This window comes from Manihot esculenta, chromosome 15, assembly GCF_001659605.2.
Source record: "Manihot esculenta cultivar AM560-2 chromosome 15, M.esculenta_v8, whole genome shotgun sequence".
Lineage (NCBI taxonomy): Eukaryota > Viridiplantae > Streptophyta > Magnoliopsida > Malpighiales > Euphorbiaceae > Manihot > Manihot esculenta.
The window spans coordinates 13,787,357-13,812,159 of NC_035175.2; the positions used below are offsets into that span (position 1 = coordinate 13,787,357).

General features: G+C 32.4%; 2 protein-coding genes across 2 annotated transcripts; one reads left to right on the top strand and one right to left on the bottom strand.

Annotated features, from left to right (window-relative positions):
• Positions 1-14,094: 14,094 nt before the first annotated feature.
• LOC110602352 lies at positions 14,095-14,858 on the bottom strand. Its single transcript, XM_021739853.2, has 2 exons — positions 14,700-14,858; positions 14,095-14,575 (listed from the first exon to the last, which is right to left on the bottom strand). Exons 1-2 carry the CDS (start codon positions 14,748-14,750, stop codon positions 14,228-14,230), a joined length of 399 nt encoding a protein of 132 aa, XP_021595545.1. The 5' UTR covers positions 14,751-14,858; the 3' UTR covers positions 14,095-14,227.
• An 8,236-nt stretch (positions 14,859-23,094) lies between these two features.
• LOC110602308 (BURP domain-containing protein BNM2A) lies at positions 23,095-24,358 on the top strand. The gene is made up of 2 exons (XM_021739796.2): positions 23,095-23,259; positions 23,400-24,358. Exons 1-2 carry the CDS (start codon positions 23,203-23,205, stop codon positions 24,189-24,191), a joined length of 849 nt encoding a protein of 282 aa, XP_021595488.1. The 5' UTR covers positions 23,095-23,202; the 3' UTR covers positions 24,192-24,358.
• Positions 24,359-24,803: the final 445 nt, after the last annotated feature.

Genomic DNA, 24,803 nt, shown 5'->3' on the forward strand with positions numbered 1-24,803 from the left:
CCGCCGAACATGCATGCACTTCGGGAGTGCTTTAGGCCCCCGAAGGCATAAGTGAGGAAAGTCCAGGTTCGGCCGCCGAACCTCAAGTTCGGCCGCCGAACATGGCATGCATGCGGAGGCACTTTCGGCCCCCGAACGTGGCCTGGCCAGCCACTATAAAAGGGTCCCTTAGCCGAAAACGGGCGAACTTTTCCCCATTTTCGGCCAAGGTGAGTCCTTCCGCCATTCCTCACCATCCTTGAGTTCTTTCCTTCAAATCTTTCAAGTTTTTCACTAGTTTTCATCTTGTCTTGAAGATTTTCGAGTTTTTAGCAAGTTTTGGAGTTTTGAGGTTCAAGAACTCAAAATCTCCCACCTTCGAGTTTAGGACGTCTCTCTCTCGATCTATAAGAGGTAAGAGCCGATCTTAAGCTCATTTTATGTTTAAAGTAAGTTTTATGCAAGATCTATGGGGTAAAATGCATGTTTAGCTCATAGTTAGGTTTTTGAGTTAATATTATTGTTTTGAGTAATGTAGGTTGGATTGTGTTGTTGTTGTGTGTTGTAGTTGGGGTTTAAGTTAGTTTGAAGCCCCTAGGAGCCAATGTATGTATATTTGCATGATTTGAATGAGTTATATGCATGTTGAAAGAGTTGGGAGGCAAATGTGCATAAAGGAGCCAAGTTTCTGCCCTTTGGCAGAAACCAGGTTCGGCAGCCGAAGGCACTTTCGGCCGCTGAACATGGCTGTGTCGGCAGCCTTCGGCTGCCGAAGCTTGCCCCCGAAAGGAGACTTTCGTCTCTGTCTGGGAGTTTCGGCCGCCGAAAGTGCCGCCGAACATGCATGAGTTTCGCCTCTGTCTGGGAGTTTCGGCCGCCGAAGGTGCCGCCGAACCTGCCTGACTTTCGGCTCTGGAGGGACTTTCGGCCGCCGAACCTGCCGCCGAAAGTGCCCTGTCCAGCCTTTCTTTGCATGTTTTGCATGGATGTTTTGAGATGTTTTAGGGGGTTTTTGGGGGATGTTTTTAGAGTTATGTTCTAGTATGTTTGGTCCCTCATTTGAGTCCACCTGTGTAGGTTCGGACCCGAGGAACCGAGGACCCCAGCAGTGAGTCAGTAGAGCTTCAGCCAGAGGTGAGTGGAATAACTCTTATGCTTTTAAATAAATAAATCAGTTTAGCATGATTCACGCATCATGAATGCCATGAGATAATAGGGTGTTGCATTAGACTCATGAATATGTTGCATTGCATATTATGTTTGATGATGTGGATGGATGTTGAATGATCCATTAGTCCCCCTGTACTATGATGATGATGATACGGTACGGAAGACCAGTGAGGCCCATTCTACGCCCCTGGCACAGTTGGACCATGTTATGTTATGTTATGTAAGAGAAAGACCAGTGAGGCCCATTCTACGCCCCTGGCACAGTTGGTCCATGTAAGGGACTATTGGTGACAAATTCATCCTTGATGTGATTAGCTGTGATGTGATGCATTTCATGTTATCATATGTTTTTAAATGTTTTACTATTCTGCTCACTGGGCTTTGTAGCTCACCCCTCTCCCCTAACCCCAGATGTGCAGGTACAGGGTAGACCAGGAGGTTAGCCAGAGTTTTGAAGTATGTTTATGTAATAAGTTAGATTGTGGACATGACAATTGTACTAGGATGTAATGTAAGAGATTACAGTATGTTATGTAATAAGGTATATTGAGGTTATAGTTGTGCTTGACCCTATGAGTATTGTAATCCCTTGTTGATACATGATCGTAATGTCTATTGATGTTTATGTTTAACCAACTCAACTTGATGTATCGCCCATTGGGGCATTGATGAGATCCCACTGAGGGGTCAAGTTTATGATTATGTTAGTGCATGCACAGGTTGAGTTTGGTGTATGAGTAATGATGAAAAGAAAAGCTTTAATTTTTATGTATGATTGTTGATCATGTATGGGATTGAACAGGTTTACAGGTTCTATGTCAGGCTTGCTACGGGTCCCGGCGGCCTTAAGCCGATCTGGATCCTAGCGCCGGTAGCGGTCCGATTTTCGGGTCGTTACATTTAGAATTATTATATGGCCTTAGCTATGGAAAACAAAGACAACCAAAAGATTTCAATCTCTTAAAATTATGAGACATACCAAACAATCTAGAGAGAGGTGTTTGAAACGAAATAGCGGACGAAGGCAACCGATTGAGCAAATAAACAGCAGCCTGGAAAGCATGAAACCAATAATTAGAAGGTAAAGACGAAAATTGTATCATAGCAAGACCTGTTTCAACTATTGAGTGATGTCGACATTCAGCAGTACCATTATGCTTTGGCGTATGTGGAGGTGTTGTATAATGTGAAATGCCACAAGACAAAAAATGATTCTTAAGCTTTTGATACTCCCCACCATTATCAGTGAACACAAAAATAATTTTAGTGTAAAAATAATTTTCAACCAATTTCTGAAAGTGGATAAACAAATCATGAGTATCAGATTTCTTCTTCATGAGATATAGCCAAACATACTTAGAATAGTGATTAATAAATGTAATGTAATACTCATAGCCATCAATAGATTTTTGTGTAGGACCCCAAACATCGGAATAAACAAGTTGCAAAGGCTTATGACTAACAAGAGAATTCTCAGAAAACGGTAATTTATGATTCTTGCTCATAGAGCAGGAAGTACAATGAAAACTAGAAACATATTTATACATAGACTAAAGACCAATATTTCGAAGTACTAATAAAAAGACTTTATTGTTGGGATGACCAAGCTTGTGATGCCATTCAGAAAGCAAAGACAAACACCGAGTAGTAACATTCAGCTGAGGACGTTGAGAATTAACTCTGGAAAAACTTGCACAGTAGATATCATCAATGTTCTCTCCCCGTAGCAGAGACGCCCCTGTATACAGATCCTTCACAACAAAATGAGATGGAAAAAATTCCACAGAAACATGATTAGTGCGACATAACTTAGCAATTGAAATCAAATTCTTGCGCAGATTAGGCACACATAACACATTAGGCAATGATAAATTCTTAGAGTAAGCAGGAATTTGCACAAAACCAGTATGTGATACAACAAGCGTTTTACCATCACCAAGTTGTACTTCCTCAGGACCTCCATAGTCAGAATAGCTTTGCAAAGAAGCTGGATTCGACACAACATGATGAGAAGCTTCGCTATCAAACAACCATTATTGTGGAGAAGAAGCAGCCATAGCAGAAGTAACATTAACTGCAGGTATCGGTGCTGAAGAATGAGAGGTATCAGTCTTCAAAAACATATTATTCTCCTTAAGAAAGCGAGCCAATTTGCGACATTCAGCAGTAGTATGCCCAGTATATTCACAAAATTGACATACCACATCAGGTCGATAAGAACCTCGACCTCGACCACCAGAGTAAGAACCACGACCACCACGTCGATTTCCAGAATAATTGGAGTTTTGTGGAGATCGATTATAATTGCCATTCTGATTTTGTGAACGCCCTCCAGAACGTTGAGTGTAATTGACAATAGCAATCACTTGTGACATAGCTGAAACAGTTGTGGAATCTTTTTCTTGTAAGGATCATTCATGATCAGTAAGTTTTTCAAAGAGATCAGAAAAGGTTATTGGGGTTTCACGAACTTTTAACGCAGCAACTATGGGACTGTAATCATCTCCCAATCGTGTGATAATATAAACAATTAAGTCATCATCACTCACCGGATTCTAGGTAAGAGCAAGCTCATCTGCAATAGCCCTCATCTCATTGAGAAAAACAGCAATCGGTTTGGTTCCCTTAGAGTTCTGTGCTAATTTAGTTTTTAAGGACAAAATTCTAGAACGAGAAACATTAGCAAAACTCTGGTGAAGCCGATCCCATACTTCTTTGGCAGTATTGGCTGAAGAAATCAAGGGTTGAATAGTATCGGAACAACTTCCTAAAAGAGCACTGATCAAGATTTGATCTTGTTAAAACCATAAGGCGAAAGCTGGGTTGGCTGTTTTGACTTTTTCGGAAAGAAATTGTAATGGTGCAACCCGTGAACCATCAATAAAATCAAGTAAATCAAGACCAATTAAGGTTGATTGGATCTGTTTTCTCCAAACAGGAAAATTCTCCTGAGTAAGTTTAATTGGAAAATGCGTTGGAGCATTTAATTGAATAACAATATTAGATGACAGAGCCATTAATTAAAAGAAAATTGGATCATAAAACTCGTGAGAGCAGATTGCGGCTCTGATACCATATAGAGAAAAGGATTTTTTGTTATATTTACTGAACGTATTACAGAAGCTTATATAATACAAGTCTACAACTAACTAAATACAAGATAAGTATACAGCTATAACTCAAGTTATAAATAGATAAAACTGTTATAGTTAGTCTTTATCCTTAATAATAGGTTCAATAAAATATTACGAAGTTAAAAAAATAAATTATATAAGTTTTCTTATCAAAGATATAAATTTAACCACTCCATTATGATTAATAAACAGAGTTTAGGCAACTAAGTTCTTTGAAAAAGCTTGGTTCTTGAGAGATTTCTTAGCCAACATGTGGGGGGCTTCATTTAAGACACGATTAACTCATGTAAAAGAAATGGTCTCCATATGTGTACTGAAACTTCTGATATCAGGCATCATATTTTGGATGTTTATAGAATCTTTGCTGGTCTGAAGTGAATCAATAAGCTCCTTGCAGTCTCCTTCCACGATCAAACAATTAATGCCTCTACTACGAGCCAAGAGGATTGTCTCCCAACAAGCAAAACTCCTCATGATTAAGGGTCTAAATTGCTAAAGATTGAGCATTTTCAGTCAAGAATCTGTTTATTGTGGTTTCTCAAGATAACAGTTGTGGCTCCTCTCTTGTTAGCTTTATTGATGGTAGCATCAAAATTAACTTTAAACGACCTTAGTGGAGGAGGCTCCTATGATGTGGGGGTGGGATGGGATGCGGGGGTGGGATGGGATGCTTGCAATCCGTGGAGATGTGCATTTGTTATATTAAATTACTCTTGATATCTTAAGGTTGTTGCTATAGTGTCCCATTGGAGATTGATAAAGCTTTTGGAAAAGCTGATTGTTTCTGGCCTTCCAAATGGTTTAAAGAATAAAAACTGTCATCTAAGTAAGCTTCCAACTAGCCTCGTGTGTTCTGAGTATAGCTATAATCTCTTTCCAACAATCATAAAAGAGGTACCATTGATAAGAGTAGATTGAAGCTGGAGAGGAGATGAGAACCATATCACCGCAACTCTTGGACATTCAAGGAAGATATGCTTGACAGATTCTATATTTTCGCATATTTGACATTCTAAAGGCAAGGAAGGTATGCGTTTGTGTATGGCCAAACTTATGGGTAGCTTCTTAGAGAGAACACTCCAAAGAAAAATCGTCAACTTGATGGGTAGATCAATCTTCCATACCTTCTTCCAAAAAGATTTAAGGCAGTGGAATGATGAAGAACCTGGAGATGATGAAATAATGCTATTTAAAGTTCTTCTTAGTTGTTGAGCAATATAGTAGCCATATTTCACCGTGTAGTGTCTATGTCTTTCAAAGTGTCATATCAATTTGTCTTCTTGCCTCCACAAACCAATGGGAAGAGATAGAATAAAATTAGCATCTTCCTCCATAAAATTATTAATCACCATGTTTATATTCCAAGAACTAGTATTGGGGTTCAAAAGTTGAGACACCCAGACAATGTTGGCATCATGATCATGTTTTAGCTTTGGTCAGTCCGAGAAGGTTTGAGGAATCTGGGAGTCAGTTTTGCATAACACTGAGTTACTATCTCAAACATGCCATCTAGTTTCTTCTTTAAGAATATTCCTTCCCCAAAGAGTGCTTCGCATTCCCAGGAAGGTCTACTACCTATGTTTGCCTCTAAGAAAGAAGAATTTAAAAAATATTTGCCCTTAAGGATTCTTGATAGGAGGAGATTTGGTTTATCGATTATGCGCCACCCTTGTCTATTTAAGAGAGCCATGTTAAAGTCTTCTAGATACCAAAAACCTGAGTCTCCTCTTTTCTTCGGTTCGCAAAGGGATGACTAGGCGGCCCAATGAATTCTCCTTTTTTTTCTTCCTTTTGGCCCCACCAAAAGTTGGCAATGATTGAATTGATAGCTTGGCACATGAAAGTCGGTACTCGAAAGAAGGACATGGCATACACTAGGATGGCCGTCAAGACTGCCTTGATAAGAACTTCTCGACCACTTTGGATAGAAGATGCTCTTTCCAACCCATATTCTTTTTAAAAATACGATCTTTGATTACCGAAAAGACTGGGGTTCTAGATTTTAGGATATTAGATGGTAGCCTTAAAAACTTATCTGGAATTTCAATCTTGCTAATATGGAGAAGAGTCGTAATACTGCTTCTTAAATCCCTCGGAGTGTTATAACTGAAAATTAAGCTAGACTTATGAAGGTTAATCCATTGATTATTAGCTTCCCTATAGTTTTTAAGAATGGTATCAATCTTCCTAGCTTCTACTATTGATGCTTTTGAGTACAAGATTGAGTCATTCGTGAAAACTAAGTGGGAAACCAAAGGCTCGTAGCGGGAAATCGTTACCCCCTGCATTAAGGCTTGTGCCATAGGGTTCCTTGTCAGTTGGTAAACCCACACGTACAAGTAGATATGGAATCCAAAGATTTGATAAACCCACCTCCTATGGCACCCCACACTTAGAGAAGCTGAAACACCAATGATCGAAGGATTTAGATGAGAATCCAACAAACACCACAATGATTAATTGATAAGTTAGCCAAGAGTCTTGGTGCAATTAATGAAAGCAAATCCTCACTCTCACTCAAAGCAATACACGTAAAAGGCATGAAAAAAAATTCTGAAAATTTAGATTCAAAGTTACCTCTTACAAGTGTTTCTTATCCTTATATAGTAAGGAAAAAACAAATAAAATACTAAGACACTCTTCTTAGGCCTGGCCGAACCACACATAAGGCCCAAGCCCAATAACACATCAAACTCATAAGTATTAAAACATAAGCCCAAGAAATAGCCCAATACTCTAAAACTTAAAAGATAAAATATGGACAGAATACAAGCCCAAACAAATCCAAAATAAAGCAAGTGTTTAAATAATAAAACATAGCAAGCCTATCATGACAAAGCTAAATCTTCACAAAAACCTTTCTTAATCTTCACTTTAGGCTTCCCTTTGTGTAGCTTTGGCCCATAGATTTGATTAGGCTCCTTAAGCCTATGATTGCAAGTGTTGCACTAAATCTACCCCATATGAGTTGATGCACGCCCCAAGTGTATATTGGATCTGTATCAAATATAGTAGCCAGAGTTCATCGTGTAGTGTCCATGCCTTTCGAAGTGTCATATCAATTTGTCTTCTTGCCTCCATAAACCAATGGGAAGAGATAGAATAAAATTAGCATCTTCCTCCATAAATTTATTTCTCACCAGATCGATATTCTAAGAATTAGTAGTGGGGTTCAAAAGTTGAGACACCCAGACAATATTGGCATTGTGATCATGTTTTAACTTCTGTTGGTCCGGGAAGGTTTGAGGAATCTAGGGGTCAGTTTTGCATAACACTGAGTTACCATCTCGAATATGCCATCTAGTTCCTTCTTTGAGAATATTCCTTTCCTAAATTGTGCTTCGTCATTCCCAGGACAGTCTACTCCCTATATTCGTCTCTAAGAAAGAAGAATTTAGAAAATATTTGCCCTTAAGGATTCTTGATAGGAGGGTATTTGGTTTATCGATTATGCGCTACCCTTGTTTAGCTAAGAGAGTCATGTTAAAGTCTTCTAGATACCAAAAACTTAAGCCTCCTCTTTTCTTCGGTTCACAAAGGGATGACTAGGAGGCCCAATGAATTCTCTTTTTTTTTTTCTTCCTTTTTGCCCCACCAAAAGTTGGCAATGATTGAATTGATAGCTTGGCACACGAAAGTCGATACTCAAAAGGAGGACATGGCATACAGTGGGATAGTTATCAAGACTGCCTTGATAAGAACTTCTCGGCCTCTTTTGGATAGAAGATGCTCTTTCCAACCCACATTCTTTTTAAAAATACAATCTTTGATTACTGAAAAGACTTGGGTTCTAGATTTTAGGATATCAAATGGTAGCCCTACAAACTTATATGGAATGTCAACCTTGCTAATATGGAGAAGAGTCGCAATACTGTTGGGAAATCCCGAGATTAATTGTAACTCAAAGGCGCAGTGGAAAAATAAAATTTCTCTGATTTCCTTTTCCCAGAATCCGAGTGCTTCGTTTAATTCACAAGAAGAATATGAGACTAACCTGTTAATCTCGTCGAGAAGATACAATGTTGGACTGATGGTGCTGCTTTTTCAAACGAACACCCTCTATGGTATCCACACGAACATCTTCTATCCTTCTAGAGTGCTAGCTCTCTCAAAGATAGATATATTATGTGCTCCACAATCTGCAGTCTTTTAGACTGCGTTTTCTCAAAAATGTCCATTCCACAATTCGTAGAAGGGGTATTTATATGTTTCAGTCTTTTGTTTTTCCCACAACTCCTTTTCCTAAAAGGAGTTGTGTTTTTCCTACAACTTCTTTTAGGAAAATGAGTTGTGTTCATAACCTACTATCAAAATCTCATAGATACTCAAATATCTTACGTGATAGAGTTCTTTATCTGTAACAGTTACAGATAAACTGCAGATCTTTTAAATATTATTATTTCATAATAATAAATAATTAATAATAATAACACTTTACTATTATTAATTATATTAATGGCTTTGAGCTTTTAACCCATTAATATGACATAGCACATCAACAACGTTCTTTTATGTGTGACTCAATAGGCTCACATTAATTGGCAATAGGCCTAGTCTCACAAGGCCCATAAGTCATAAGTGGCCTCTAGCAAGACACTATGACTACCCAACTAATATGAGGATCAATAGTCCGATAAAGCCTAATAAATAGAACATGTATTAATCCATTTGTCACACGATATCTAGTTTGAACATAAGTTATGGTCAATATCAAACTTATAATGTTCAAACTTATGATTTCTCGATCTCTAAGTAGACTGATAAATTCAAATGATATTGATCACACTATCAATTCATTTGAGCACGACCATGCATTTCTCAGTCTCACTTATCGAGGGGCCCAGAAGACATCTCTCTCAGAGAGAGGGACAAATCCTATCTTGATTGTTCATTATCCTCTACATAATTTCTATCATGCTCAATCATAACCTTTATGATTGTCCGATTAAAGACAACGTTTGGTTATGTCAAAACATAACAGTCCTTATATTGGAAACTATGACAATCTCAAGTCAAAGAATTAAGACATAACTACTTTGAAATTCACTTATGACAATAATCCATATAGTGATCTCAATGCGGGTCCATCCAATACTTTACTCTCTAACAAGTATCTCTAATTATTGAATTATATCAACATATACATAATCATCTCATGATTATCAATCAATAATCATACTAGCTATATTTTATTATTATCAACATAATAATAAGTAACCAGGGATGATAATCATTATTATGTAACATGCAAACAAATAATAATGATAAAAACATCTTTTATTAATAATCAAAACGACATACAAAAGGGCCCAAAATAATGGCCTAGAGCATATACACTAACAAATACTGCTTCTTAAGTCCTTTGGAGTGTTATAACTGAAAATTAAGCTGGACTTATGAAGATTAATCCATTGACCACTAGCTTTCCCATTTTTAAGTATGGTATCAATCTTCCTAACTTCTGACATTGATGCTTTTGAGTACAAGACTGAGCCATCTGTGAAAAGTAAGTGGGAAACTGAAGGCTTGTAGCGGAAAATTGTTACCCCCCGCATTGAAGAGATATTGATATAGTGAGAAAGACCTTCAACACAAAACAGGAATAGGAAGGGTGATAGAGAGTCTCCCTGTCTAAGACCCTTGGAAGGAATGATGAAGTCCGATCTATGTCCATTTAAGTTGCACTGAGTAAGAAACTGTTGTTACACATTCCATTATCCATCTGATCCATTGCTCATTGAAACCAAAGAAGGTCATCATATGCTGGAAAGTCTTGCTCACATCTAGTTTGTGTACCATGGCGTAGTTTTTCGACTTCCTTCGATGTTTGAAGGAATGCATAATCTCATGATTAATCAAGATGTTATATGAAATGAGACGATATGCAGTGAAAGCACTTTCATCATCTCGGTTCCTCTTTGTCTGCTCACTTTTGAGTTCTCATGGCTCACTTGTTGGTCTGGTGTGATATCTCTGATAATAACTCCATGCTCTCCTTTACCATTTATTCTAGCTAGATGCTTCCATGTCCTTGCAGTCATGAAAGGAGCATGATTCTTGTCCTCTTTTTCATTTCCTCCGTTCCTTTTTGCTTGTTGGGTTCTTTGTAAGTGTAGAAGAGCTTTGAGGCAATATTGATAAATTGTTTCCATGAAAGAATTTGCTCTGAGCCCGGGTTCATATGTTGCGTAGTAAGAGAAGAGCATTGGGCTTGTAGTTTTTGTTTTCTGTCTGCCCATTTACTAGAGTGATATAAAAATACTTGTTGCTTTGATTTTGTTTTAGCCCATTATTCTCACTCTCCTGTGTTCTACGCACATCTTTTTGTCCCATTGCAACCTATTGACTTTCTCTATTCTTTGTATATAATAAAATTTCTTCTGACACATCCTTTCCTTTCTCATGTTGTTGGTAGAGGAGATCATATCCTGTTGTTTAAAATGGTCTACTAAGAAGGGCATGCCTTCAAAAATTTTCTCAACTTTTGTGTAATTAAGCCCTTGTTGTTGCAGATATTAATGAAAAAGGGTAGGGATAAAGCTATCTGGGAAGATCTATACTTTGCAAGTATTGGGTGACCGTTTGTGGGATTCTCATCCCGATGTGACATGGGAAAGGCAAGAATCAGAGGTTCTTTTAGGAGAGTCGTTCATGGTTGCCAAACTAGGTAAAGGATGTGTTTGTGGTGCGGGTGGGTCGTTGGAGCTTTGGGTAAGGGCTTCAGTAGGCAGTGGATTTATCGAGATACGCAGTGGACTGGTCTAGAAAAGGTAGGGCGACATTTTTTCTGGCATGATTTGTTGCAGATAGGAATGTTATTATTAGGGGTATTTGGTGTTTAGGTGGTGGTCTTGGAGTGATTGGCAGCTTTTGGAGAGAATGAGGTTTTCGAAGGTAAAAAAGGAGTTGAAGCCTTCATACATGGTCCATAGGTACCCTTCATATGCAGCTGGTCATTCATGGTTGGATTGAGACTTGAGGACTCACAACTTTTATGCAAATGTCCTAGCTTCCCACAATTGTAGCAGAGATTTGACAATTTTTTTATACTTGAAACTAACCCAATGTAAGCTATCATCCACTTTCTTGTTGTTGAACCCAGTGGGAAAAGGGTGGTTCAAATTAATTATAGCTTCTATTCGGAAATAGTGAGGGTATCCTACTACTCCATCTTGGAGTAGATCAACATCTGAAAAAGCATTTAGGTAGCTGCCGATGATCTGAGCATTATTTTTGTTTAATTGATTTGGTGGGAGCTCATATACTTGCACCCAAAAAGGAGAGTTAGTAAAGATAAGTTCATCAAAGACTAAATTTGGAGGCCATTCTTGGATAAATATGTGTTGATTTTGTATGTTCCAAGGCCTGTTTTAAAGAATGTCGTTTGCATCCACATAATGACCAAAGGAGAAGATGAAGTTATTTTTCCCTTTAGGTAAAACAGAGAAAGGTTCTCTAGTTTTTCAAGCTTTAGTTAGGCTAGCTTGAATTGTAGTTTGGCTGTATATTTTTTCTCAAAAAACCTTTCCTACGAAAATCATGTTTTGTTTGTGATGATCATTTGTGTGGTCATCAGTGCTTAGTTGAGGAACAGACTTTTTGCAGTTGAGTCATTGTATTTGCAATATCAACATATTGACATCTTCGGAAATAATGTCCATGATGGCGAAAAGAAAGGGAGAATGGAAATATTAGGGAGGGGAGAAGAAGATTTTGAAGAGCAAAGATTAGGAGAGGAGAAGAAATCTCAAAAATCAAGAATGAGAGATGAGAAGGCATAAAAAAAACACACACACAAGAAAAAGGCCAAAGCCTTAGAGGGACAGGGAAAGAATCCCAGAGAAAGGGCTAAACCCCAACATTTTTTATGTGTAATCTATTTATTCATCCATCTACATGTTTTGTATATAAAATAAGAGAAAATTACTATTTAGTCTCTATATTATAAAAAAAATTATTAATTAATCTCTTAATTTAATAAATATATTAAAACATTCCTAACGTTTTAAAAAGTCTACAAATTGGTCCTTCATTTAATTTTTTTATTAAATATTTTATTACTTAGTCCTTATAATTTAAAAAAAAACTTATTAGTTGGTCCCTCAAATTTTTAAAAAGTTTACTAATTAGTCCCTTCATATCAAGGGCATTTTAGACTTTCTTGCAATACCTAACTGCTAAAACTAACGAAAGGACTAACTAGTAGGTTTTTTAAAACGTTAAGGACGTTTTAATGTATTTTTCAAAATTGAGAGACCAACTAATAAATTTTTACATACTATAGAGACTAAATAATAATTTTCTCATAAAATACTCATTATTCTTTATTTTTTTATCCCTCATTTGACATAAATGATTTTGTAAGAGAAGAATTCAAATAAATTTTTTGCAAAATCATTCATGATTATAAAATTCAATTTAAATATAGTAGAATTTAATTGAAATATTTTATATTAGATAAATTAATAATAAAATTTTAAATAAATTTATTTATATTTTTATTATTTTAAATTAAACATAAATATTTATTCTTATAAATAAAAATCATTTTTATCACATTTATTGAAAAAAATATTATTAATATTTTTTAAAATCTAAATTTTACATAATTTTTTATCATTAAAAATATAAAAATTGTTTTTTAAATTAAAAAATAATATAATGAATTTTTAATATTAATTATAAATGTATTAAGTATTAATAGTGGCTATTAAATTAAAATATTTTTTGTTAATTAAATATAAAAAATAAATTTATAATTAAAATAAATAAAAAACTAAAGAATAGAAAAAAAAAAGAATTTTTAAGAATTAATTAAGTAATTTTGATGTAAATAACTCTAAAAGAAATTATTTCTTACAAAATTTTAATAATTTTACCAAGATTTACGTTTAGTTCAAAATCAATTCTCACAAAAATTTAAAAAATTTAAATTTTTATATTATTGGTTTTACTAAACACAAAAATTTTAAAAAGAGAATTTATTTCTTTTAAATTTTTTAAAAATTTGACATTCTAAATAAGGATTAAAAGTTTCGATTTAATCCAAAAATAGAATAAATTAAAATCAAATAAATTAAGGAATTGAACATTTATCTTAAATATTGAAAATTAATGTAAAAATTAATTTCAAAACATATATTTAGGTTTACACCAACAATAATTTCTAGGAGCATTAAAAATATTTTAAGCTTGTAACTAAACTAAATTAATTTTTTTATATAAAATTACATTTGCTTTTATTTTATTAATTAAGTTAGGGAGAAAGTTAGCCGGTGGAAATTTTGGAAAGGTAGTTAGCTAAATGGAAAATAGTGCGGAGCTGCGTAACTTCCATCGTGTTTAGCAAAAAGATCATGGCATCCAATAGGAGCAAAAGCTTCAATGAAAAAATCTCAACAACTCCCTCAATCAACCCAATAGAAATGATTCCAACACTTAATTATAATTTATTTATCAAATTTTAACTATCAATTCATCTTTACTTTTCGAACCTTGTTACTTAATTTATAAAAAAAAATTTTATTTAAAAATTAAAAATTAAAAATTAAAATTTTAAATCTTTCGTACACTTATTAGTCTAAATTTATAAATATAATTAATTTATAAAGAATTAAATTTACTTTTTAATTACATACAAATATTACCGGGATAATTTTTATTTAAAATTAGATTTATATGAATTTATAATAAATTAAATTTCATCATAATTTTACAGGATGGATTCATGTAAAGCCAATTGACTTAAATATTCCATAATGGCCAAGCAAAGCAGCTAACAAGCAATTAAAGAGAACCAAGAAAAGAAAGAAACAGAAGAAAGACTAATTAATAAAAATATCGAGATTTGAAGAAAAAAAAAAGCACTAATACAAGCACACTTAATCATCAATCTACATATTCTATAAACATCGTTCAGCTCTTTTGTCGAACAATTGATAGGCTTAAACCTTCCCTTTGTGATTTCTGCTATCTACAGGAACTTCCGTCTCTGGATTTTTATGCTGATCAACCAAGGGTTTCTCTCCTTTAATCTTATCGTCTCTGGATTCCTCCACATGGGGACTGTTCATTTTCTTATTATCGCCATAGCTGCGATATATTACAGCAATAGTCCTGGTATCAAAATCCTTAACAAAATGGCTCTTCACATTACCACCTGAAGAAGAAGAAGAAGAAGAAGCTGGATCTTCAACAAACATGCCTCTGATAGCTTCTGGTATTTTCTGATCTTTCATTATGCTCTTCCAATAATCCTCTGGTAGATTTCTTGCATAGTTTAGATTGCAAAACTATACCAAATGGGATAAAATTACATCAGTGCATAAATTAAAACAAAATAGAAAGATTTGAAAAAAAAAAAAAGTATTTTTCATAATCATTTGATTTTGGCATGCTTGGAGATGAAAGACTTACAGAGAGAACAGAGAGGAGAAGGAAGAAACCAACACCAAGTGTGAGCTTCATCTCTTTCTTTGAAACACTTGGGATTATTTTTTGCTACTTGAATTTTGGATTGTATTGCAGGCTAGTTCTCTCTCCAGACTCGACTCTAAGCCACTTAATTTATAGGCAAAAATGCAAGGACAGGTTAGTGATTTTAATATTTTTGCTGCCCAACCCACGATAGACCAGAAAGAATAAAATAAAATGGTTTCATTTCACTGTTTTTAAATTATATTATTTTAGTTTGAGGAGGCAATGTTTTATAACAATTGAATGATAGTTTTGTAGTCAACCTAATCAATGGCTGCCTTGAAAAGTTTTGTGGTGATCTCATGGTCGGTGGATTGATCTGAGCACATGAAAAACTAAGGCAAAAGACCCTTTGAGTCTTTTACACTCCGGACAAATTTTGAAATAGTTATATAAACTCTTAATAATTTTTTTTTTAAAAAAATTCTGACTGAAGACAAATTAAATCATATTTATAGATAAATTAAATTAATTTAGTGTTACGTTAATCACTTAATTATACGTGTCTAACGTCATTAAATTGGTGTTATTATCATCGTTCCAATATCAAATAAAAAATTCACATAAAATAGAATCTCAATTTTAAATTTCGAATTTACAATATCAACCTACAAAATTTATTATTTTAATTTCTAAATTCTACCATGTAAAGGCTTACATAATCTACAATCAATGGATTATTTGTGGCTTCAACCTTCAAATGCATGCAAGATGAAAAGAATGGCGAATGGCGACAACATGGAACAGACCCAATCTTCTGGATATACTAAAACTAACTTAAAAGAAGAGAAGAAAAGAATGGTTTGAGATGAGAGAGAGGGAGGAAGACATCAGGGAGATTTAGGTTGAGAGATAAGAGAAACAAGAGAGGAGAGTGAGAGATGAAGAGAAGAAGCGGCAGAACAAATAGATTTGAGGATTTCTCTAGGATTAATTAACTAATAAGACTCATTGTGAAAAAACTTGTCATAGGGTTAACGAGACTTAACGATTTAGTTTAATTCAATGTTATTGTTTAATCAGGAATTTTTTTGAATCAAAAAAATTTGTTAAGAGCTTACATGATTATTTTAAAATTTATCAGGAATTTAAAAGGATTTTTACCAAAATTAAACTAATGGATAGAGTATCATAAAGATTTTTTTTTAGAGGATAGAATTTCTATTCAGGCATTTTAATAAAAATTAAATATACATGATAATTGATCCAAAGTCGATAGTTAAAAATTCACTTTTTAGAGTCAAATTCAAAATAAATGGATGAAATGTTGCCGGATATTACCCAAACCTTACGCCAAACACCATTTTATTGAATAATTAAGAGACACTCACTTTCAATTTTGACTCAAAATAAAATAAAAGGACACCATTGAAACATCAAGTCAAGAAACGAAGGATGAAAACTAAGACACTAAACTCGAGAAAAGGACCACTTCGTTGAATTGTGCTAAATCTGATCTTAGACTTACTGAAGATCAATGAAGGGGTCACATGCAAAACATTTCCCCACCACTACCAAATCCACAACAACCTAAGCTCAGAAGAAAGTCGCATCCAGCTGAGCATTATTGGGCTATAACAGAGCTCCCCATCTTGATTATAAAAAATCTAACCGTTGAAGAAAGGCGACTACACAACCGCAAGGTTAGTAACGGCTTAAAACGTTGAACTCTGATGATCTGAGATCCAAAAAATAGAGTTTTACAAGGGTTCTATAAAACTGAAAAAAATTTAGATCTAGAGTAGAGTATTTCTCCTTTTATATGTTTCCTTTTGTTCGCTAATGACGTGTAACAGAATATATGTCAATGGGTCACCTGTCCCTGTCACGTTGATATGGACGTACGAGGAAATCAGATCGCTGTCTCATGCATAACGACCCCTGATTCTCCCGGACGCCCGTACGGGTGGTCCCAAGTGAAGGATGGATAAATCTTCTTCCTGATTCTGGGCCGGACCGAAAGATATGATATGGGCTGGACCCAGAGAGAATTTTATCTATCGGGCCCAAATGGCTAAGTCGGCCTGATTGAGGAGATTGATGGGAGTCTGATTTCCAAACTAAGTGGACCGGACTTGATGCATGTGATGAGCCTTAAAAGTTTCTAGATGATGGGCTGTGGTCGTGGGTCTGACCCCAGACCGAAGTGAGAAAATCCAGCGGTAATCAAACTCCACCGTAGTAAAAGAAGATAATCAACAACATGAGATACCCATAACCTGTAGTTATCTATGGATGCTAATTTCTTTTAAGGGTTTACAAAAATATTACTACATAATATCATTATTAATAAGTTAATTTTTATATTTTTACAATCATACTAAAATATATCTTTAATTTTTAATTTCGTTAAATTTTTTAGCCTCTTAATTTATTATTAATAAATTGACCTATTAATATTTTTTAAAATGTAAAAATCAAATTATTAATAATGTAATACTAAAAATGTTTATGTAAATTATTTTTTTATATTAAAATTACAAACTAATTTAATATTATAATTTAATAATTTATATTTATCTTTACATTTTTATACATTTTAAACGTAGAATTCTAAAAAAATATATAAATTATTAAATTTTAAAAATAGGTTATATTTATTAATTGTGATATAATTTTAAGGGGAAATTTGCTCTTACTTATAAATTATTAAAGAAATAACTGCCAATATAAATATTTTATATATATGAAAAGTCAATCATGTAGGAAAAATTTCATCGATAATAAATAATAAAATATTACCACTGATAAATTTCTTTATAAAACTCAATTATTGAATATCCAATTAATCATGAACAAAATTTATTTGCCTAAACCCAAATACTTATATATAAAGAGTACACAATCAAACATATCAATGGAAAATAATTGTTTTCAACCACTAACTAGTTTTTAATTAATAATATAAAAAATTAATTTTTTATAATTATAATTTTTAAAAAGATAAAATTACTATTTAGTCTATATAATCTAAAAAAATTTACTATAATTTCTTAATTCATGAAATGCAATCAAGAAAATAACAACTTGTGTTAATTGGATAATTGATAATAAATAGCAAGTTAAAACCCTTTTAAATTCCTGATAAATTTCAAAATAGTCATATAAAAATTTCAATTGGCCAAAAGTAAGGACTAAAAAATAAAAATATAAAAATTCCAATAGGCCATGTGCTTGGCACATGCCATAACATGGAAGTATTTCTTGATCATTAACATAAACTACATAAGAGGTCCTTATCTTTATTTTTGTGGTATTTATTATAGAGAACAAAGATAGGATCATTTCCTTTTTAGTTGACCTTAACATTAGAAGATGCTATTTCAATAAATAAATATAAATAAGTTAAAATTATAATAAATTTTATATTTTTATATATAATTATATAAGAGAATTTATTAGTTGATTTTTTAATGTTAAAAAATATATTAAAATATAAAAATTGATTATTTATAAATTAATATAATTTTATTAAAAATAAATAACTAATATTTATGCAATTATTTGATTATTATTGTAACTAGGGCTAATAAAAATTACAAGAACTTCATTTTTTTTGTCTTATTTGAAGAGAGAAGTTGACCCATAAATTAAAATACAGATGAAACATTTCAATCAAATTAATAAGTCAACTTTACAGACATTGTAAACTCTTATCTTATGTATCTCTAACATTAAATAAGTGAAATTATTTGTCTGACATAATATGAATTAATAATTTCTCAAATTCCAAGCTAATTAATGGGTTGATGATTAAAAAACAGCACTTCTTGAAGGTGGGGTGTACTGTATAACTTACAAAGCCATGCAAGATCTAAAGCTGTATTATCAGGTGAATGACATCAGAAATCACTAAACAATAGTAAAAAGCTTAGTGGGATTGGGATTTGACTTTCAGGACAAGACTTGAAAAATAAAATAAATGGAAAGGGCGAAATTGGGAGGGTGGGATTAGATTGTGGAAGCTCCTAAGCAGGGAAAGCTGAATAGCTGGCTAAGTTGGCACTTTGCAAAGTCAACATGAAAATGTGGATGCTACATAATAGTGCCCAACAAAACAATTTGTCTGGTTGTAGTTTCCATTTGGTTCATGCATGGTATCTTTCTTTTTCAGGATTTTACTTCCTTTTTCAACTCTATTTTTAGGCTTTGTCTACAAAAGTCCACTTTCTTTTCTTCATCATTCTTGCAAAGGTTTAATTGGTTTTCCTTTTCAGTGACGGAGGAGTGCTGGCAGCTGCTATCGCCTTACTGAAATTTTAATTTTTAAATGAGATTAAATTAAAAATAAATTTATTTTTAATAAACTGTTATATTTAGCTTTTTAATTATTCTCTAAATGTTAATGATATATTTTTTATAAAAAATAATTATTTAATTTAACTAAACTACTATTTTTAAAATTTATAGATTTTAAATTCAAACTATTATTTATATATTATTATAATTTAAACAAAAATAATAATTTTAAAAAATAAATAAAAATTAAGAGACTCAGGAAATATTATCTTAACTATGGTTATGCATGCATGCCAATTAAATCCAACTTTCTCGGAATTAATGTAATAATTTTTAAAATTAAATTCATCTAGTTTAGATATTATACTAATTATTTTAAAATTTTAAAATTTTTTATAATATTTAATGATTATCGTCGAGTTTCATCTACTCTGGATAAAACCGATTTAAAAGAATAACATTGGTCTGAAATCCATGAAACCTTCATTTTTAGTTGACCGATCCAACATATCAAATCTTGATCCGGACACGTGAGACGGATCAGATCGGTCGCAAGCTCAAGACCAGTGAGAAATGATCCGACCCAATAATATAACATGAAAGAAAGTAGTTGATCCAGTTATTTCTCAGCTCTATCTGCACGCATACCGAAATAATTAAATAGTCACTTGACGTGAAGAGAGGTCTGATATATATGTACATACAAAAATAGATGATATTATAATAAAAAAATCGTTAAATGTCACTAATAAATACAAAAAATAAAGAAAAAAAATATATTTTTTTCCGTTTAAATTTGTATTATTAGCAAATAAAAAAAGTAATGGAAAAAAATTATACTTCTTTTCATTTAAATTTATATTTATAATAAAAATTTTATTATTTAAATATCAGAAAATCAGTTAATATAAAAAATTAATAAATTAATTAATAGATTTTTCTATTTAAACTTTATTTTAACAATATGTAACCCAATTTTATTTTAAAAAGGACAAAAGAGGGAAAAGTTGACAAAAGGAAGCATTGATTGGTTTGAAGAAAGAAGATAAATATTCACTAAGGAAACATCTCCAAATCTCGTAGATTTGAGAAAAAAGGAAGTCAAAAGAGCAATGGGGTTGGCGCCATCTACCCATCAAGTTATTTTAGTCCCTCGAAAGTTGTGTCGATGGCGTGGCCATGGTGTAAGGTGATAAGTTTGTTAGAATTCTTCGTTGTCAACAAAAAAAAAAATCAAATTTTATTTTTAATTTAATTTTAATTTTTTAATAATAATTTAGATATAAATTTAATTTTATAACAAAAAACATACATGTAATTAAAATAAAAATTTATTCAATAATTCTAATTATTTAACGATTATTAATCGTTATGTTCAATCAAAATATTAATACGATCTTAAAAAGTATTATTGAAATGAATCACTCGATCTGATTTTCAAGAAATTATTTGAGTGATAATCAAAATACCTTTAAAAATATATATTTTTTCATCTTTAAATTATATTAAAATTAAAATTTATGATTCTTAATTTTTTAAAATAATATGAAAAAAATAAATATGGACAAGAATAAGGATAAAAAAGTAATTTACTCAATAAAACAAAGGTCAATCCATGCATGATGATGGATGTGATTGACACGTTTTAATGTGGTGATGAGAATTATATGTTGGGTAGTTACGTGTGATTGGGGTTTAGCATTTGGCAGAGGTGTAAGTTCAAACCCAATTGCTAAATTCTTTTGGTTAAAATATTTTTTATTATTTAATTTTAATTTAAAAAATATTTTATAGAAAATAATTTTTATGAAGAATACTTTTTAAATATAAATTATTTTTTATAAACAAATGGAAATAAATAATTATAATTTATTCTTTAATTATGTGATATTTTAGCTCATTTTTAATTTATTAGTATAATTTAAGCATATTTCAACCTTAATGATAAGTGCAATTTCGTATAATTTGATAAAATTTTAAAAATTTTCCTTAAACCCTCAATTATTAATTTAAAACATTAATGCTATAAATTAAGGAATTGAAAATACGGACAATATTAAAATCTCTCTCATATTTTAATTTAATAGTTGAAAAATAATTTTTTTAGAAATTTTGAAATCTCTCGGAACTTTATTAAATTTAAGATATTTCAGTTTTTATTAAATTTATTAATATTTTAAAAATTGATAAACTTTGTCTATCACTAATTCTGCTTGTGGAGTAGCTGTTAAGATGCATGGAGAGGAGGAGATAAGAAAATAAGCAAAGGGTTGAAGTCTAAAGTTGCAGCTAAGTGGAAGGAAACATCAAGGGATGAAGGAGAAAGTACAAGCACAATAAGATGTCTGCACTTTATGGAAAGCATTTGCTGTCAAAGTCAGCAAAAAATTCTTTTATTATTGTAGTGGAAAGACTTCCAAGTCTGAACTTGAAGTTGATCTGTGCCACTAATCTTTAACAAAGTTTCCTGTCCAACAGCCAACTTCCTTTTAGAGAGTTGCTGTAATCATTTCTATTAGGAAGTCAAAATTAAATATGCACCACACCCTACCACTACATCTTTTACTCTCTGCACCATTATCATAATGGAAAATTTTTTCAATATATTTTCATATTAAAAATTTTTTAATTTTATATCATGAATTTAAAAAATATATTAAAAAAATTTTGATATTTTAAAAAATTTATTAATTAATCACTCCATTAATAGAAATGTAAACAAGTTAAGTCGAGTTTTGAAGAGTTCAAATTTAATTCGTTAAAATTTTCGAGTTCGAGCCGAATTAGTTTTACTCATTTCGAACTCGAACAGAGTATTAAAAAGTTTAAACTTGGCTCATTTAGCAAACGAGTTTAGATGAGTCGAGTTTTTATCGAGTTTTTATCGAGTTAAGTCGAGTTTTTATCGAATTTATAATCTCGAATAGTTTACGAGTAGTTCAATTGATTTACATATATAGTGAGTTTTAGTTTAAAATTAATAAGTTTAAAACTAAAATAATTTTAGTTAAATTAGTATATCTATAAATATATGTAAGTTTATAAAGATAAATTTTAAAAAATTTAGGTTTGGCTCATGAAAGTATATGCAGTATTTGAGTTTATTTCTCTTATGATAATAATTTCAATTTAATTGACCAGACTATTCACGAGTTTATTCGTGAGCCTGCTTATAAACTCAGAAACAAGCCGAACTCACGAGTTTTAACGAGTCGAATACTATAAAACTCAAGTTTGACTCGTTTATCAAATGAGTCTAAAAATTAAGTTCGAATTTGATTCGTTTAGAAATCGAGTCGAACTCATTTAAAAATCGAATCAAACTCGATCAAATTTTTATCAAACCGAATTTTGAATAATTCACGAACGGTTTGATTCATTTATACTCGATCCGTTAATAAATTTAGCTATTAAATATCGTCAAAAATATCAGGAGATGGCCAGCTCCTTTGCAAAATTTGAGCTGCACAACTCTTTCAAGTCTCAACAGTCACTTTCCACACTCCAATTCAATATACATAGACAGTGTGCATATTAAAAAAAAAAAAAAACTTTAAACTCATCACATGTGACTCTTGTAATTTGAAACAAAAACAATTAATTAATCAAGAGCCAGTTGAGACATTATGCCCATGTGGCCAAGAGTGCAACTTGATTTAAGTTAATCATAGACCAGAAATCAACTATGAAAAATACATAAATTAAGTTTTGACCTATCATTATCTTAGTTAATACAATTTGTTGCTAAGGATTTTCTGGGCAAAATTTATATGTCTAATGCATTTAAGTATTCCTCCCAGACAAGTTGACCAATATGCAGTTTTATTTATATAATATAAACTTCAATTTTAGATATATTTTTTTAAAATAAATTGTGATTCAATTCAAAAAATTTCACACTGACAACTTAAATTAAAAAAAATTAAATTTTATATTGAAAAAAATAAATACCGATATAAATAATTATATTCGAATGTAGAAAGCGAACACCGATATAAATAATAATTTTTTTATTACCGTGAAACTTTATTTCTGCCTTTATAGATCGACTGTTTATTTCAAAATATATATATGTATGCTATATTTCCACATGTATATCTATATATGATACTGCAGAAAAAAGTTACTAATCAGTTCAGTTGATAGGTAATTGTTCCATTATTTCAGAAGTAGAGGAAAGAGGCAGAGAAATCTCCAATCAGAGATGGGTATTCATTTTCCTTCCAGGAGAATTATTCTTTCTGCTCTACTTCTTTTACTGGTAAATAATTTCTGTCTCCTCTCCATGAAAACTATATGGGTTCAGTGCTTGCCTTTGTTTTTCTGAAACTTTTTTTTCTTTGCTCATTTTTGTATCAATTTCTATGCTGCAATTAATTTTTCCAATGTTTTATTTTACAGTTTGCTAAAAGTAGCAGCAGTTCCAGGATGATAAGAGACTCAGAAGTGAAAGAGGCAGCTGCTGATGATAGCCAACCACTCATCAAGATTGATCATCAAATGCATCACATGGACCCTTCAGTCCATGTGTTCTTCACTTTAGATGATCTAAAAGCTGGAAAGAAAATTCCAGTCTACTTCCCAAACAAAGACCCTTCTGCTTCTCCCCATTTGCTATCTAGAGAAGAAACCAATTCCATTCCTTTCTCTTTATCACAACTCCCTTACCTTCTTGAACTTTTCTCTCTTTCCAAACACTCCCCTCAAGCCAAAGCCATGGAATATACTCTAAGGCTATGTGATGTTAAACCCACAGAAGGAGAGACCAAGATATGTGCTACATCCTTAGAATCCATGCTTGATTTTGTACGTGCCACCTTTGTGTTGGATACCCAGTTCAAAGTTTTAACTACTAATTATCTCACAAACCCAGTTAAACAATTACAAAATTACACTGTTTTAGAAGAACCAAGAGAGATTCTGGCAGAAAAAATTGTGGGATGTCATGTAATGCCTTATCCTTATGTTGTGTATTATTGCCATAGAGCAGAAAGTGGAGACAAGCTGTTTGAGATGTTATTGGGTGGTGAGAATGGGGAAAGAGTTCAAGCTCCAGGGATTTGCCATAGGGACACCTCTAAATGGGACAGGGACCATGTGTCGTTTCGTCTGCTGAAAATGAAGCCTGGAACTTCACCAGTTTGCCATTTCTTTCCAGCAAACAACATAGTTTGGGTGCCTTTGTCTGCTTAACTAAAATCTAGGATGTAATTGTACATTTTTTAAAACATGGTGTTGTAGTCCTTATCTTCTGATGAACTTGGCTGGAGAGTCTATGTATTCTAGATAATTTTGTATGAATCTGTAATTTGTCATGGTGGATCTGTAATTATAAATAAACAGAATTATTAAAAATTATAACCCCTAAGTTTTTCAGATGTAAGAATTCTAACATTTAGATATTCTCAAAAACTTGTAGTGTTGAAGTAGTCCAGCTAATCAGTTTCTATCGTGTTCGAGACGAGACAAGCTAATTAGGCTGCTCAAACTTTGCTGCTCTAAATGACTATTTTCTTTTCTTGTGTAATCCCATGTATTAATGTTTTGTTATTTTCCTTTACTTAATTGTGTTAAGGTTTTTCAATGATTTACTTTTGAAAAAAGAAACTCAAAAGGCTGTAATGAGTGAGGAGAGATGAGATATTTGAGATTTGAGAGATAAATAAGAAGGATGATTGATGGACATGGGATGAAAGGAAGGCTTGAGACTAGATTATGAAGTGGTAATATTCCATCCGAGAGAAGAAAGGCAAATGATAGGGTATTGTATATACTTCGGAGACCGGGATTGGTAGTGTAAATGCA

What these genes read in the sequence shown, in the direction of transcription:
- LOC110602308 (XM_021739796.2), top strand. Translation starts at nt 23,203, where the DNA reads ATGGGTATTCATTTTCCTTCCAGGAGAATTATTCTTTCTGCTCTACTT. An exon ending in CTGCTCTACTTCTTTTACTG is followed by an intron (nt 23,260 to 23,399) that starts GTAAATAATTTC and finishes TTTATTTTACAG; the next exon opens with TTTGCTAAAAGTAGCAGCAG.
- LOC110602352 (XM_021739853.2), bottom strand. Translation starts at nt 14,750, where the DNA reads ATGAAGCTCACACTTGGTGTTGGTTTCTTCCTTCTCCTCTCTGTTCTC. An exon ending in TTCTCCTCTCTGTTCTCTCT is followed by an intron (nt 14,576 to 14,699) that starts GTAAGTCTTTCA and finishes CATTTGGTATAG; the next exon opens with TTTTGCAATCTAAACTATGC.